The 18,713-nt window shown below is 37.5% G+C and overlaps 1 protein-coding gene across 2 annotated transcripts in view; it reads left to right on the top strand.

Annotated features, from left to right (window-relative positions):
* The window catches only part of LOC102235277 (ephrin type-B receptor 1-B), a 177,079-nt gene that overhangs the window by 73,845 nt on the left and 84,521 nt on the right, over positions 1 to 18,713 (top strand). For both annotated transcript variants that reach the window (XM_023335810.1, XM_014472440.2), the window contains exon 3: positions 5,690 to 6,371. In XM_023335810.1, the coding sequence (XP_023191578.1) occupies positions 5,690 to 6,371 (682 nt within the window). The remainder of the gene's footprint in view (positions 1 to 5,689; positions 6,372 to 18,713) is intronic.

Here is an 18,713-nt window from a genome sequence, read left to right as displayed (position 1 = left end):
TCCTTTAGATCTGAAAAACCCAATTAAGCTGATCACAAGCTGATAGTTGGATAATCTCCTTCAGGCTGTTCTATTAGAGAGCAGAATTTAACTTTGTATCAGTTAAATTACTGATACAAAGTAATTTGTATCAGTTTTGTAATTTGTATCTTTTGTATAATTTGTATATTTGTAATTTGTATCTTGACTACATTAGGTAGTCAAGATCCTGACGCCTGAAAGCAGAAACCAAAATCATTACACCACCACATTGTTTTACAATAAAACAAACTCCCAAGGCTGATGTTTCAAATGTGCTCAAATAGCTCAATTTTGGCATATTCCACAATTTCTCCAAAAGGGATTTGACTTGAACATCACAGCTACTTCAAAATAGTTTTGGAATATTAATTTTAAACGTGAATATTTTATTTTTATTTTTTTTAATTTTGCTATCGTTTGTTTTTAAGCAGGTAGTTCCGTAATTTTTAAAACATAGTGTAATTGGCCAAATTTAAATTAATAGGTAAAGCAATCTACAAAAATCAAATGTGTCAAAGAAATACACCCCAATACATACATTCTGATCCAAGCTTACCCTTTCTTAAATCTAATTTCAGATCTCCAAAAGTAATGATTTTGTCCTGTTTCTGCCATGGCCTTCCCAACTGATTCATTTTTTTCATAGGTATTATGCGCATGTTCTGTTCTGAACAGTCAGTTCACCCAGCTGTGACTGGAGATATGCATGTCTCAAGCTCATCATCGAATGATGCAGTCTTTTGGAGCTAGAATCCAGCAGTCTAAGCTGTTCTGTGTTATTTTAGTCATTAATGGTAATGGAAATTAATCCTTTTGATGAGTGTTTTTGTGAATATAGACAGTGATCTGAGGCTGTGGGGAGGGTAACACACTCTTGAAAACGCCTAGCCACATTTTTTCTTGTGTTTCTTTTTCTGACTCTGTCTCCTGCATTACTCCACTCTCTCTTCTCCAGCTCAGCTAGCTGTCACCGGTCATTAACACAACATTAAGTGCTCTGTGAATTCATAGCTCCTGCAACTCCTTGCTGCTTAATGCCTATAAAAGAGTGCTGCTATAATGACACACATACACAGACACATAAGGCTCACATTTAACTACCAGGGGTAGAGCAAAGGTGTCTCCTGTGCATCTGTTAAATCAGAGCTATTAGAGCGAAGTCAGTGATTACTTTCACTGGGCTTACAAAATGAGCATTTTGCAAAGACTGGCTGTTAGTGTTTGCCTAGTGTTTCATCAGCAAAACTATTTGCTGTTCAGTTTCAATATTGATGTTAAAGTACAGTAAATGTTGTGGGTATTTGGACTTGTCCACACTAACAAACTGTTGTTTTCTTCACTGGTAATTGTCCATCTACAATCTCAATTCTTTGGCAAAAGAATATCCTCTATTAAGAAAAACTTTCTATGCTGAAGAGTTTTAAATGTTCTGCTTCTAGTGTGAAATAATGATGTGAGGTGCCTGTGCACAAATTTATCCACATGTCTCCACTAACAAATGTCCTTAGGCAAGTTGGGAAAAAAAATCTATAGTTTTTGTTGCCACAAACAACCTTCTTCAACAATTTTGACTGGACGTCTGACCACTGTTAACCTCCCAATCAGAAACAGTAGAGTTCTTTGACCAGGCAGATGGTTCCTTGGCATAATACCAAACACTGGACTTCTCAGAGATATACCAAAGATCCTGTTACATTTTTAGATTTTTACTTTGCAACTGTAATAAAAATATAGCAACTTCTCAACATTTTCCATGAGCTGATACATTAAGTTTTGTTACTCAGTATTATTTTTTTAAATTATTTTATTTTATATCTTTTAGGCAAAAATAGCAACAAGAAGCGAGTCTACAAGTTGATTTCTTCCTTGCCTCTTACCTTGTTGTCCTTTCCTATAACTTCTCATTACGTTTTCCTTTAGAAACATGTTGATACAGACTGCATAAATCTATTCGGTAGTCTTTAATGCATGGTCTAAACATATACAGTTTAGGCCTTGAGCTATTTTATTCTCAAATTATTAAAGAAAAAATAGATGCAAGGATCAGAGAATTCCATTATCTTTAAGGTGACAGATGATGATGCCCTCTCTTTTCAGGGGTCAAAGAGATGTCAGATAGAGACATTCGGTTTGAATAATGTAAAGGACTGGAGGAAAAAGCAATAAAAGAGAAATACCTTGGTGTAACAAGGACATGCTCTCTGGAATACTGTCCCTGTGTTCTAAATGCATGCGACGAGGATCCTTTAGTGGTGAGGAAATTACATAGACACTGAAGAACACAGAAAAATGTCGATACCCTCAGTAATCAAATGTTTTGGACCTGCACAAGCAGAAATGTGGCAGGTACCCTCAAGCTCTCTGTAGCAAAACAAGAGCCAGCAAATCAATATGTTGTCGGTAAACTATCAAATTACAAACACCACTCTCTTCGAGCACACTGGTGTAAACGGTGTAGAAATGCAAACCGCTAAAGGGATGAGGCGAAAGTGTGTCACAGAGTGTGTTATCTGCTAAATAACCAGGGCTCCTGTAATAGTTTGACTTGTGTTTGACACAGTGGTGACACTGAATATCTACTGAGTAGGAAATAAAAAAATGTATTTCATTATTATGTGAGCCAATGAATTTCTAGACAGATTGTGGATGGGCATTATTGGAGACGCCTCAGGCCCCTTTCTGGCGTGAAATATGGTGGTCATTTGGCTAGACGAGAGGCGGTGAGGACCCCCTCCTAGACCAGAGCAGACGGGTGCCGAGGAGCCTAGGGCTGGCTGTATTAATGAACAGGCAGTGCTGAAAGGGACAGGTTCCTGTAATGCTGATGAATGGTCATTACAGAGCAGAGATGGGAGAAGAGAGCGGAAGAGGGGGGAGGAGAGCGAAGTGAAGTGGGCACTGAGGGAGCTGCGTTGAGGAAAAAAGGCTTTAATTTGCACCTCAGATTTCTGTAAACTCATTTATCATGTCAGCAGTTTCTCTGTTCATCATGTATCTTCCCACTCCACCCTGTACATGTCCTTACTTGGTTTGAACCTTTCTGTTTTCCTCTGAATATGTGCCTTGCAACAAATAGTTTCATCATCTATATTAAAATCAGATGGTTCACATCCATCCCGTTCCAGTCATTTCACATCATTTTATAGAGTTATCGAGCAGAATTTTGGATCTTGACTGGTTTGTAGGGCTATGTGCGGAGAGCAGATATTTCTCCTCTGCTCTATTGAGCCTGATTGAGCAGGTGGGACTTTAAAGGTCAGAGGAAGGAGGAAGCACCAGGAGATGTATGCACACAGGAAACATGAACTGACTAGAGGTCCACTCCTTCCGCTCTAGATCTCATTAACTTCTCTTCTCCTACAGGTATTTGTATCTTTGGCATGATAATTTTTTAAAGAAACAGTTCTTTTAACCAAGCTGCTATATGTAAGCAGAGTATAAAGAATATACTATATTTTTTTAAGTAGGATATGAAATAACATAAGAAAAATCCCAAAAAGTGTTAAATAGATAATTTATACATTTTAGAGGTTCTGTTAATGAGAATATTAGTGAATACTGAACATCGAAATCTCATAAGTGATTATTGTTAAATTTGTTGCTGGTTTAGACGAGCAACATCCATTTTACTATGCAGAAGAGTGTGTGCTGAGTTACACTGATAAGCTACAACTCATCACTCCACTGAATAAATCAGTGACCACCAGGAATTGAATAAGTCTTTGGATTTTTTTGTGCCACTTTTCCAATAAAATTGAAGATGGAACATCCTTGTCCTTTTTTAAATTATCCCAGTGGATTCTGGAGTTGAGAGAGACACCTACAAAAGCACATTAATGTACCAATCTTGATGCCATTGGACAGTCTGTCATAAAAGATCAAAATGTTTACCTCCCTCATGGCAAGCTTAGATACTGTATATGTGGCGACCAGAAAAGTTGCAGCTGATAAGGCAGGTCGATACAGACAGCACTATCTGCTCAAATACTTTTCTAAATTGACACAAACATATTTTGATTGAGAAAGGGGCCAATTTATTAATGTAATACAGCACAACATCAACTGATATATAATGTCCAAACTTCACTGCTATCTCTCTCAAACAAAACATTTGAAAGTATGTTTACTCCTGCTTGTATCTATCTGCCTGAGCTGTGACTTATCAATCTGTGAGCTTAGAGCTTAGATTATCCAGTACTAAGGTTTAGGATTTTTTTCTGTTTACTTTTCATTGAAGATTATATGTTCCTGTACTTTTCAAGACCTTGTGTTATTTATGCATGTTCAGTGTCGCTATACAGTAGTCATATTACTATATTTCTGAGGTCAGAAATCAGCAACAAGTTCTAGCGAAAGGTTAACTCTGGTTAGCAAACAAAGGGACAGAAGAGGTGCTGATAGTAGCAATTTAAAACAACTCAAATAAAACAAAGTAGGCCACATACTCATGGAATATGATGGCAGTAGATACAAATCGATAAATTCATACTTTTGAAAGAGGCTGTTGTTGGTTTTGTTTTTCTTTCATGGATAAACATTATTATTATTCTGTGAGAATACTGAAAGCAGTGCAACCATATCAAAGATGGTTAAGTTTTGTACTTTTCAAGGCCTTATGTGTCGCTCTTCTGCCAAGAAAATATTCAAAAGCCTACAAAAGCTGAAAACCAGTTTATTGCAAAGCTTTTTATGTATAATATTTGCAAACATGACCTTGTATTCTACAGAGACAGTTTCACTTTTTGTTGTTTCATAAGACAGGTCCACCAATCTGTTTGTATAAGTCGAGTATGCCTGTGTGTTTTCATCTGACATATTTATTTTGAAAGTTCAAGCAGTAAATCTCCATTTGGATCAATTGGACCACAATTTACCTTTGTACCAGTGTCCAATTGCTGTATTAGTACATTTTTCTAAACACAAGCTCTTGAGGAAAGTTTCTTTTTATTTGCCATTTCTCCTCCCAGTTCTCAGTGATTCCAACCAAACATTAATGGTGTATTTTCATCTTGATTTGGTGCACTGAGTTAACTCCTTAAGGCCCTTCTGATGCTCATCCAGCACACTTTCTGGGTCACACCTGCAATAAATGGCCTACAGCGTATCTCGACTCTGTCTGCACACAAGTGACTCTCTATCAGATGGGCGCTTGGCTGCCATGTAGACTGTCTCTGTCTAATTGTAATTCAGCAGTGCATAATCTAAAATTTGTTACACACTGTAGTTTTAATGCATCAACTCAGTGCCCAGCATCACTTAGCATAGATAGCACATAGCAGTGCAACCACGGTAATTACTCAGTTATTGCTGATGCAATGGGAGGACATATATTTTACAGCTGTGAGTACATTTAGAGAACAAGATGAGGGAGTGGCATTTTTCTGTAACCGCACTCAGACAGTTGTTTATTATTCCATGGAAAGGAGATGTTCACGTATCCTCAAAGGATGAATAAGCCTCATCACTCAGTGGGCCAATGCATTTTTGTTAATTTAGCCAGAAAATTCATATTTAGTGCCTCAGGGGAAGGTAGTGATATGTGCACAAACTCTCTGCAGCTTAGCTAATATTAACAGAAAGAATTTGGGAAAAAGAAAACATCACAGCTCGATCATAAATGATTACTAATCCGCCATGTACAATTGTCTCTCTTTTTCTCTTTCTGTAGTGGGAGGAAGTGAGTGGCTACGATGAAAACCTTAACACCATAAGGACCTACCAAGTGTGCAATGTCTTCGAGCCCAGCCAGAACAACTGGCTCCTCACGACCTTCATTGATCGCCGTGGTGCGCAGCGGATCTATGTGGAGATACGATTCACAGTGCGCGACTGCAGCTCCATTCCAAATGTCCCCGGCTCCTGCAAGGAGACGTTTAATCTGTACTACTATGAAACTGATTCTGTCATTGCCACCAAAGGAACAGCCTTCTGGATGGAGGCCCCCTACCTCAAGGTGGACACCATTGCTGCAGATGAAAGCTTTTCTCAGGTGGACTTTGGTGGGCGCCTAATGAAAGTCAACACAGAGGTGCGCAGCTTTGGCCCACTGTCGAAAAATGGCTTCTACCTGGCCTTTCAGGACTACGGTGCCTGTATGTCTCTGCTGTCAGTCAGGGTGTTTTTTAAGAAGTGCCCGAGTGTGGTCCAAAACTTTGCGATCTTTCCAGAGACCATGACAGGGGCAGAAAGCACCTCCTTGGTCATTGCCAGAGGAATCTGCATCCCAAACTCAGAGGAAGTAGATGTCCCGATAAAGCTCTACTGTAACGGAGATGGAGAGTGGATGGTACCTATTGGTAGCTGCACATGCAAGGCTGGGTTTGAACCTGACAATGGCAATGTTTGCCGTGGTAAGAAAAAGTGCATTTCTTCATTTAAAAAATTGGTTTAATTCCTACAGTACTTTGCAAAAGTGTTTAAACTCAGATTTCTTTTCATGTTTTGTCATGTTGCCAACAAAACTTTCCATGTTTTTGTTAAAATTTCAGGCAGGCGATTTTCAAAATATTTATTAAGGATACAAACACTTTTACACTTGTATGCAGAGATAAAAATCCAGTGAAACCAACTGCTGTATTTAGAAAGGTCCACTTGTGTGTAATTCAATCTCAGTACCAATTATCTTCTGCTAAGGCATCAGAGGTTTGCTAAAGAACAAAAAGCATCATGAATACCAAGAAACACATTAAACAGGTCAAAGATAAAGTTGAGGAAAGTCAGGAAGCAGTTTTTGAACAGCTCATGAACAACTGTTTAATCTCTGAAAATGGAAAGAGTATGACAGAGTTAGCCATTGTAAAACAGTGACAGTCAAAAATGCATACCTAATGTGGGCGAATCTTTTGATAGGACAACTGTTAGTCAGGCACTCTAAATCTGGTGTATTTTGAAGGGTGGATAGAAGAAAGAAGTCAGAAGTCATCCGTTGTTGACTAAGCAAACGACAAACATGCTATAAAACACGTTTGTTCCATAGCAAACATGTGTAAGCAGATGTTCAGGGTAGATGAGATTTACTTCCAAATACATGTCTCACTTTACTAAAAATCACATTAACACCACATCCTAATCTTTAACGAATGTCAGCCTTTTTGTACAACCTACTTCACAGATGGTGCGAGCTTTGAATTTGCCTCAGCAAAGTGTGTGAAAACGAAGTTACAAGGAATAGATAATAACTGGAATCCCAGGTGAAGATTAATGTGGGTTTTTGGTTCAAGTTGTTGGTGAGGGGTTTTTGTGTGTGCCCTCCATTGCACCTCCAGACTGTGCACCTTGTTATTTCAACACTCTCACAAACACACACACAAACAGAAAATTTGCTCAAGGTGTCTGGCGATTATATGGGTGGCTTGGGGCTTGCAGTATTGGTTTGGCCTGCCTCGGGATGTTAGTTGGAGAGTATGTGGAGCCCAGATAAGATTGATTGACGCCCATCTGCTGTGATCAATAAACAGATATAAGAATGCCACATATCTACAAAGCACATGGTGTGTGACTGTGTCCACTGTATCCTTCCAGAATTATTTTGTTTCCTAAGCAAAATAACCCCTAATACTGACTTACAAGATTGAGTGGCACTTTATATAGAGAGTAAGCTGTATGCAGTGCCACGATGTAGTTATTTAAATCAGGAATTTTGTAGTAAAAATAATTTATATTTGTAGAATATATTTATTCTTTGCAATTTCCTTTTTATTCTTACTTTTCAGTATTGTTTTTCTAAACCTTTTAAATAACAGAAAACCACATATTAGGTTTGTTTGCCAAAACATTATTGTGCGCTTTTCATTTTGGAGCCTTTGCTGTATAATGCAAACATGTGTGTACAGATAAGGTTGCCCCAGTATATTTAGAGCTCCAAAATCTCTTTGATATGCATAGACCATCTGATGTTGTTTTGCTAAGTTCACAGAGCTAGTTGATTTTGTTCCGCCTATATTTTTGCCTTGCAGCAATACGGGCTCAGGTTTGAATCTGAGTTTGGGGTATTTCTGCATGGATATTGCATGTTCTGTCTCTGAAGGTGTTGTTTTTCACTGGTTACTCAAGCTTACTGCCTTGATCCAAAACCATGACAAGGTTAATTGGTTTCTCCCTTAGGTATAAATGTTTGCGTGGGTAGGTGTTTATGTCTATCTATATGTTGCGCTGTAATGGACTGGTGACCTGTCCAGTAAGTACCCTGCCTCTTGCCCAATGACTGCTTTAAAAAGGCAACCACACTCCCACCACCCTGCTAGGATAAACAGCTATAGACAATGTATTTATTGTTCTATTAAGCCCCATGACACAGAAAAATACATATTTCCTATTTGGAGATTGGGGGAGTTATTACTGCACTGCTATAGCTTTATTCTAACCTGAGCAAAATCCTAATAAAAAAACTCCAACTTCCACATAGCAAATGTGCAATAAAAACAATATACATTTAAAATGTAGAATGTATTGCCCGTCGTTGTCACTCATAACCATCTTGCTCTCTGGAGATTTGCATGAAGTCTGTTTCAACCTCATCTCTCTGAGAGTACCCCTCCAGCAAGAGCAGTCACTCCCATCTTACACTCTGCAGTATGTTTATGGACTTGTAATCAATTATTAAAAATGTATCATAAAAATACTTCAGCAAGTGGAGTACTGAGGGACACCAGTCAATTGTTGTGGGTGTGCGAAGTGCTTTATCGGTTTCTTTCTCTTTGGTATAAATGCAAAAAATGAGTATATAGTCATCCATCTATCCATCCATTGCTGGTGCTGTTAGTGGCTGAGAGATCAGATACACCCTGGACAATTCACCAGGTCAATTCTATAGCAATACAGACTGAAAATCAAGCACTCACATTGCTTAGTTTAGTACCACTAAGTTAATGCATGATCTTTTGTTTTTTTCTATAGTTATTATCAAAGGAAGAAAAAATACACACAGAAATCCAATGGATTACATCTAAAATATGCACATTTCACAGAGCTGTCTGATGGTGCTGGATATTGCTTTGAACACAAAACGACACTGTAGTTCTAAAGAGCTCAGATAACAAATAAAAGACTGAAATTATGTTGCTTCTGTTTTGACCATCGAGCAATTTGTTACAGTATTTTGAAGTATTTCTACCATAATTTACTATACAAGCCATTACTTTTTTTCACAAGCTTTGAACACTGCGATGGGGCTAAAATACAGGTTTCCGCCAATGGGTTTCTAAAGGCTGGTCGGTTGCGTGATGAAGACAGCACAAGCTCGAGAGCGAGACGAAAGTGTTATTGAGAGCAACAACAAAAGAGAGACTGAGGAAGTGTGTGAGGCCAGGGATGTCTGCGGGATATTATCGGAAGGCACACACAAAAAACATCACCGCACCTGACCCACATGAACAGTACCACATGCCCAGTGCACATCATGCACAAAATCAGCACAATTAACCTGACCTACACAAATATGCCCTGCCAGTGCCATGTGCATAGTGCATAAAAACAGTGCATCTGATCCATACAAGGTCCAACATGCACGATATAATAAAGTGCGGCCTATATTTAGGTGCACTCTAAGTATGGAAATATTTATAGCAACAGTTCACTGTGGAAAAGTTTATTTTTCATTTTTAGTTTTTTTTCAAAAGGATAAAGACAACTCTGTTACCGTTGAGTGTGTGAAAACAATAACTTGCTGAAAAAACATAAAATTTGCATGTTGGCTGACCAGTTAATAGTAAAATAACTGTATCTAAATGGACAATGACACAATTAGACTGTAAAAGAGGAATCCATTTAATGCCTAATCAAGATGCAGTGTCTTATAGATCTTTATATTCATAAGAAAAACCATTCTGTCCTTCTTAAATATGCATGTCCTTTGTCAGTGTAGTACGAAAACACATGTTGGTACCTGATTGCACTTTTTCTCATGTATTAATTAGTGACATTTAGTGTGATGGGTATTTGTGGTACCTGCTGTCAGCTAGGCATAGAGGCCATGTCGCGATGTTGTGCTGTGCAACAATGGTGCCAGCATGCCACCCTCATTACCAGCTCCCCAGCTCCCACACAAGCCATTTGGGTATGCCCTTCTCTTTTCTGCCTCTGCATTCCCTTGCTCTCTCCCCCCCCCCCCCCCCTTCAGCAATGTAAGCAATCTGCTAAATATTTTATCACCTCTCTGTTAAATTGAGCAGAGACACTCCCAACAGCACCCTGCCACCTTCGCCACTGCAAAGCTTGCCTTGAGTGCATGTGTCACGTTCAAGTCAACCACTTCAGAGTTGCTGATGGTAATGGGTTTGATTAAGGCTTTTTGTAATTGCTGTTGTGGGGTCTGACTGGGTGATTGATCGAATCGCATTGACTGTGTTTACTTTATATGATCTGCTCATGTAATCATTGATCATTTTAATGATTTCTTGCTTCCTTAAATCACTCATTAAATTCAAGGATAGGGCAATTATTTACATTTTTTAAATCTCAATGGTGACACAATTTGATTCACATTTCTGTACCCTAAGATAAGACCTACTTGATACAGCAAAATTATTTAAGGCTTTGGCCTCCATTTAATATAGTCTTAGCACTTTTTACTGTGGGGGGCTTAATTTTCCTTGAACCTATAAACTACTGTACTTCAGTATACATAGTTTGAAGTTTAATGTGTGGTTCTTTGCTAAAGTGTTTACCAGTCCAGTTCTGGGATCCTCCCTTGTGTGTTCTATATTTCTTTTCTGCTTTAATCACCAAGCAGATGATTTAGATCAGAGAATCAGCTCCTTTGAATCAGGGGGTGTTATGCTGTCAGGGGCACACCCAAAACAAGTTTTTTTTTTTTAATTGTTTCCCATTCTTAAAACTTGTTTTTGGTTCCTGTGTTAACCTAAGAAGAATATTTTATGGCATTGCATGGCAGTTTGGAAGTGAATTAAATTCAGTTCAGTCTATTTGAATCACCTTACTCCTGGTCAAGCCTCATCACCATGGAGACAAAGCTTGTGCTCTTTGAATGCAGCAGCCACACCCAAAAGGGCCAGGTATGTTAAGATCACAGTCTTTCATTTAAAAACTGTTACCAGGCAGAGTTACATAACACAGTGAAGAAACTCTGCCAGCAGAAAAAAAAACAAAAAAAAAACATACATGGGAGTGTAAGTTCATCCCCTCTGAAAAAAAATGTGGCAGAAGAAATCAAAGCAACAAGATAGTTTTGCTAGGGGTATTAATCTAAACAGAGAGATGTTTTAAGGAGGAGCAGAACCTAACAAGAAACCAATATTTTTTTTAAGTGTTAGAGCAGTGTGTTAAGTAAATGCAGCTCAATGTCTGAGAGAGAAAATAAAAACATCTTACACTTAAATTTAAATTGTATTCTCATATGTTTTTGGATGAAAGAAAGAAATGAGCATATTTACAAAGCAAAGAAAATTGGTGGTACTACATAAAGAACTTTACTGCACAAACTGGAAGCTGTTAGGCAAATAAGGTGCTGTTCCCTTGATCCTTACAATATTTTTTAAACCTCTTTAAAATAATACTAAACCTCTTTAAAATAATACTGTGATAATAATACTGTGATTAACTGTGCTGTTTAAATGGTGCACTGAGACCTAACAATACAAGTATGGATCTTTTTGTGCCCTTTTGGGTCCATGAGAGCACAATCGGTGCCATTAACAAGTTCTCTCTCTTTGAAGTGATGAGTTCAAAAACTTCACTGAAAGTCTTCAAACAAGATATTGAAGTCTAAACGCTCAGACAATTGATTAGCAACTTCTCTCAATAATTTTAGATAAGAAAATTGAATTAGATAAAGGTCTGCAATTGATTGGGATGGAATGAGAGCCAGGGTTTCATTCCCATCACCTTTTAGACCTCCATAAAACAAAGACAATTTTTACTGCCTCTGATTTTTTAAAATAAATGTGAACTATATATATGTTAAATATATATATATATACTGTACTGTCTAATCTCACAGTTTTTCCATTAAATTTTCCATCAGCCCACCACTGTGTGCTTTGATAGTCCATCCATTCAATGCTATATCTATGATTATGGGTTTATATAGTTGGGTATTTACATAATCCCTCATCCAATCCATACTATAGATCCACAAAGCAATATGAATCCTCACTTGTGTATTTTCTTCTCACTGTTAGACTCCAGTGGGTTTTTGACGTGTGAGTGCATTAATATAACAAATATTCAAATAACTTTATTTAACATTCTGCAGGATGACAGTGGCAGTAGGAGATTCGCAGCCCATTGAACAAGTGCACATCCCTGGACTAAGTGCCGATTCATCATGAATGCCTTACTTCTGTCTAACGACTGCAATCATGTGGCACGCACACGCAAATACACACACACACACAAAAAAAATAAACATATTACTTTCTCTGTGTCTGCATTTTTAAAACATTTTTAACCCTAGCATAAAACTATATAAATCTTTAAATACACTCCTATTTGGTTCATGCTCATGAACATTTATCAGCTGTTGTTTTTTTTTCTTCTCCACTTAAAACAAATCCCACAGAAAAAGATAATGCTTTTAAATCACAAGCAAACATTAAATCCCCTCAGCAGACTTTCATTTATTTTTGCTTTAAAGTTTGTCTGCAACTTTTTTCTTCTGCAATTTCTCCTCCAATTAGGTTTTTATTACTTCTTTGTACATCTCATCAGAGTGCAAAGGATCTGACAGGGTGGGACCCTCAAAAACCCCACAACCTATTAGAGCTAATTCCAGCCCATTTAGCCTTGTCTACTTCTGTTTCACTGAGTTTGCTTCATTTGCAGGGAGGCATCCATGTGTACTCTGCATTACACAACAAAACACACACACTAGCATCCACTAAGTCACCTTGAAGCCCAATTAAGTAAGCATCTGACTCTTCCTGTTCCTATTAGTCTTACGGCAGTCAGGACCAGTGTGATGGGGACAAAATGGAGTAGTAAAAGCAAGAGACAGGGAAATGCTAGACGAAAAGAAGAGGGTGAAAGACTTCTTGTTTCCATGGTTCTCAATAGGGTGAATTGGGAGGTGGGGGTGGAGAGCAGTGGTGAAAGAGCATGACCCAAACAAAAACTCTTTGAATTCAAGGCCTAGAGAGTGTTTATAATGACCCCAAACATAGATGCACTGCTCTCACTCCACTGACAGTCTCTAATGATGCAAAGGGAATCAAGAGATTTTGTTCACACATAAAAGACATACCTACCACAAACAGGACTGTTCTTATCCCCCAAGGAGGGGCACATAGTCCTACTCCTATTATTCTTTCCTCTCCTAGTATTTCTTTTCAATTTATGTCTTGTTCACAGACCTTTAGCCGCTTTCAGGCTGTGTACTTTCACCAAGCCTCCTCTTGTCATCTCTCACTTTGCCTTCTCTTCAGTCACAACACTTTTTTTTCTAAGAGATGCCACTTTGACCTGACATCTCCTCCAGTCTATTTAGCCAAACCCCTGTCTTTTCTCTTTACTTGCTTAAGACTTATTTCTCGTGGTACAATGTTAGACTCTTCTCTCTCGTTCCCACTCCGGGGTGGGCTCTGGGGTTTTAAGGTCGGTCGGAAACAGGACAGTGCACAGCAAGACAAAGGACCCCAAACATTCACCAGATGGCTGGAGCCCTGAATAAATTGCCTACGTGAACCTTTGCTAGAACAAAACAAAAGCCTTTCATTGCGAGGGGTTCCGTTTCACCCCCTTACACCAGCTTTGACTCCCATTTATCGCATTGCTCACTTGATGCTTTTAAATTAAGATTGTGCATATTTAAAACACGTAAAACACATTACAACTAAAATTATTTTAAAAAGTTTAAAAGTTTCACAAAAGTTACTTGTAAAGTAAAATTTCAGATTGGATAGATCTGCCAGTATTTCTTCACATTTCACCCTATCCTTGTTCTTGTCTCTCCTTTCTTTGGAATACGTTTCAGCAGGTTGTAATGAGGAGAGATGGTAAACCTCTTCACTGATTTCTATCTTAATGTAGGAAGAACAAACATACTCTTTTTCTTTTGCTCCTTTTTGTTGACTCACTTTCTCATCAATGTCCTGCTAATAAAACAGCCATATATAGAAGAACACATTTCAATTCTAGAGAAAGCTCTTATCCCTTCATAGAGGGTTCGCAATAATAGACATAAGTTAGTCAAGGTTAACCTGTGGTACATGTGGATAGTGAGCTAATGAGAATTGAATTGTAATTACGCTTGTCCCAAAATGCGCCTGTTCCTGACACCTGCAGATGCAACTGGACAACAAAACAGTTGAAAGCAACATAGAAGGAATCTTACTAAACAAAGATCAACTTGGATCTAAAATAGGTATTAAACAATGGTGGGAAGTAACAAAGTACAAGTACTTAATGATGCTGGTTAAATTCATTTCAGCTCTAAGTATTTAATATCTAGGTGTTTTATGGGAATGTGGATTTTTCAGATCAATTTGAGAAGCAATTTTGATAGGTTCACTTAGTTTTATTGTGTCATGTAGCACAGGGTGCTGGTCTTGATCTTGACTTGGTCACGGGTTAGGTGGTCTTGACTACAACACTGCTACGTGGCTCCGTGGTTGCATGTCCTCCCCCACCCACCTTCTTTCCATCACCTTTTTTGCCATCACCTTTTTTGCCACTAATGACTAACGTCATTAGTGGCAAAAAAGTGAAGTTTATGCTATGTTAGGACAGGAGACAAGATGTTTCCATCCCTGAAATTATGATGCCGAGAATCACATATCTAAGTCTAAACTGTCACGGAGAGTAAACACAATAAAAACATGCTTTATCTCACATTTATGATGTATTCAAATTAAATATGATAGGTATACTTAATGGTATTGTATTAGCGATTAGGTAATGCATTCAGCAAGTACTTTTACTTTTAATACATAAGTATTTTTAATAGCCAGTACTTTTTTACTCTTACTCAAGTAAAAATGTTAATGTGGTACTTTTACTTTTACTACAGTACATTTTTGTCTGTGTATTTGTACTTTTACTTAAGTAAATGTTTTGAGTACTTTCTCCACCACTGGTATTAAACATGCCAATGTAAATTATAGTTTGCTATTTCTATGTGCTTTAAATTTATTCTAGCTGTTACAAGCTGATATAAGTAATGCACATATACAAAGAAATCAAAAATAATTAGTCCAGAAATTACATTAGTAGTATTGTATAATAATGTTGAAGTATTGAATGTGTGAAGTAAATAATAGGAATGCATAAAAAGCAAATAATCTTTTTTTTCCTTCTTTTTTTAATGCAGAATGCAAATTGTATGACAGTGGGATATTCAAATAGATCAAATAGAAATAGAACTCGAAATATAGAACTAAAAATAATTAACTCTTTTGCCCCACTTGTCCGAGATAGGCTATTTCTGAAGGGGAGTTGTGCTGCACTAGCTGTGGTAGTTTGATAAGTGAAGGTACACTGTCAAGGATAACTACATTAAAGCAGAGCTGTATCAAAAGAAAATGTATTAATGGTACAGTTTGAAAAAAAAAACAACCTTTTAGATTAGAGAACTTGGCAGACAAGCACTGTGCATTTTCATTGTTACCTAACAATGAAAATGCAGTCTTTGGGTCCAAAATTGTGTTTGGGGCAATTTTTTTGCCTTTAATGTAATCCAGCTTTTAACCCAAAGTTTCAGTCTTGCAGTTTTGTGTAGTGTGTATCATTGTTTGAAGTCAAAGCAGCATCTAAGCTCTCTAAATATCTTAATTTTCTTCTGTGGCAAGCCTGCTGTTACCATGTGCATGTGTATCTGCACCCACACACAGTTCCCATCACCTCTGGCTAAACTTTGCATGTCCAATTTCATAACCTAATCATGTTTGCTATAATCCTTGCACACTTGAAGCAAACCACATTAGAGTTCCTCAGTAAATGCTCCCTAAGTGTCCCTGATTAAACTTATGTGAAAAATGAAGTCTGTGTAATTTATGTTATGACACCAGGCATTATCCTAAACCATCTCAGCTCCTTATAACCAGAAGGTCATATCAAACACGTCACCCCAGCCTCCACAATATGCAATTATCCAGCAATTAGACACCTCCCATAATCTGCATTTCACTATGTCATTGTGTGTAATTACATGTTTTCTTTGGTGGTTAACTCAGTCTATATTTTTCAGCATTGAGTCATGTGGTTTTGTAGAAACCAGAAGAAAAGTCTTATTTAAGACAAAGACTCTCTGAAGTCTAAGGGAAAGGTTATTGATCATCATGTACTGTCTGAGAAAAACCTTACTACTGTCATTTTCACTCAGAGCTTCTTCTATAATGCTACAAAATAGACACCATCATTATACCACTGTTGCTCACCTTGCTTGGTGGTTACAAAGGCAGCGCAATAGTATAGTGATGGTGGCTTTCATGTAGCAGGCCAGTGTTAAATAATTAGATAACTAAGAACAGTCTTGTACATGCATACAGAAATCAATTGTTCATACTGATTTAGCTCAATGGTTAAGAAATTTAGTATAATGTCACTACTTAACCACTGCCTGCTAAAATCACTCTTTCTTACAAATTGTTTTGGCTCTCAACAGGTATTCTTAGGACATTGTGACAGTAGTTAGATGATTGTGAAACCCACTCACATAAACGTGAATAAATATAGATACATTCTTTTTCTTTACCTCTACTGCTTAGGTAAAGAAAATAATGTGCACATGTTGATATCATGGTTATCTGCTTCTATACAATAACAAATTGAATCTGTCAAATAAGAATTATGTTTTTTTTTTTTTTCCTATTTCACAAGCTCTATTTTTTTGCTACAGAGATTCCCCATTCATTAGGCTTTCCCCGTTTCTATAAACTCTAGGTATGAAATCAACTGCTATTGTTTTTTATAAAAAAAAGTCTCAATGTGTTATTAGTAGATGAAGTACTGAGCCCATCCATATCTTTTTCAGGCATTTATGTGTACAAGACTTATAAATGCTGAGACTGAACCATCTTTTCTGACCAAGCTCTGATGTAGTAAATATATCATGACACAACAATGATCACAAATTTCTTTTTTATCATGTAGAATAGATACATGCTCTATATTAACATGCAATACAAAGAAGATAAAAAAATGTATATGGCCATTTTTTCTTAATCATTTTAGTGATGTAGAATCAATATAGTGCCCTAGGCAAAAACTCTACCTACACATTTTTTTAAAGATAAATCTCTTAATATTTTGACCTTTCAAGTGATTTTTCAGAAGTCTATGCATAGTGCTTACACATACAAAGTGTCTGGAAAAAATGTGATTTATCTTTGCTCTGGTCAAGAATACGTACAGCACTAGCCCACTTTACACTGTGTTAGTCTTTTGAGAGAGAATGATATCTGATTAGTTTGGCTATAGCCGACAAACAAATGGATTTGCTGTGTCTGGAATGTTCTCCTGGGGAGCTGGAAGGGCCGAGATAGAAAGACACTGCTTTGTGTTGGAGCCAGTACGAAGCATAATAAGACCCTTTGGGGAATGAACACAAAGAGAGATAGGGACACACAAAAAAAAACATTCTTGTACAATGCATCAGTTTCTCAATTTCTTTCTTTTCCGCTCTGTCTACCCATCTTTCTCACTAAATTCCTTAATAACTTTTAAAATGGTTGACCCATCATTTGGTTGTTTGACTTTTGAATGTCCATTGAGTATTTTCACTAACACAAAGTTTATTGCATTTGCAAATACTCTTGAGACTCCCATAAACAGAACTCATACAAGTACACAAATGCAGGTGCACTTACACTTTTACCTTTGTGTGTAAGATTCACAAGCTTTCCGTCATGAATGGGCCAGTAAATCCTATTTCTTTCTGCCTTTGTTTCGAGTTCTATCTAATCTTTTTGCCTCTTTAATTCCCTATTTTCCACTGTTCTATTCTAAAGTGCTGCGCTAGGAGAGCAGTCACAGAGGGAGTGTGACAATAGAGGTATTAACCAAATGCATACTAAGCTTGCCTGTGTGGCAAAGCCACTGTGAGGCCTTAACACTCCCTAATGCCCTGTAAATAGGACTGCTGCTCCCCAAGAAATTCCTTAAGAAGCACTCAGACTGAGGGGTGTTCTTCCTGACTCTTGTGACCTGGGTCCTCATCGGCTGTCATTATGTTCACTACATTTTCAGAAGGGCTTAATCTGAATTGGACGCCCCTTCATTTTAGAAATTGTTTAAGAGCATGAAACTTGGCCAGTCAAAAGGCCCTGTCTTGAGGCAGAAGGTGCAGACTCTTCTAAACGCCAGTCTCTTCCTTTACTTTCTTGCATACATAATCCCCATTAGAATCAGATTATTGCTGAATGGAAAAGAAGACTGTTGGGATGTTGAAAAGATGCCCTGCACAACACTGCTCCCAGAGGAATACAAATGTGACAGACGTGGATGAATTTAAATCTGATTGAAAATAATAATAATAATTTTTAAAAATAGATAAGAAGTTACCTCAAGACACAAGAAATACTAATCCATCATTTACACTTCAACTTTAATTTATTCCAGTTTATAAATCAGGTTATGAAGATAGTTTACATTTCAATACTTTTGATGGTGATGGTATGAAAATAATAATTTTTCTTAACATCTTTGTCAAGTAAACTTCACCTTTTTGATCAGTGTTATTCCCCCTCATACAAAAGACTGCAGCAAAAAAGTATTTCTGTGTGAATTTTTGGATATGTAAG

The sequence above is a fragment of the Xiphophorus maculatus genome, chromosome 6, assembly GCF_002775205.1.
Source record: "Xiphophorus maculatus strain JP 163 A chromosome 6, X_maculatus-5.0-male, whole genome shotgun sequence".
Classification (NCBI taxonomy): domain Eukaryota; kingdom Metazoa; phylum Chordata; class Actinopteri; order Cyprinodontiformes; family Poeciliidae; genus Xiphophorus; species Xiphophorus maculatus.
The sequence above is the reverse complement of the archived record's forward strand: the minus strand, read 5'-3'. Positions and strand labels throughout refer to the sequence as shown.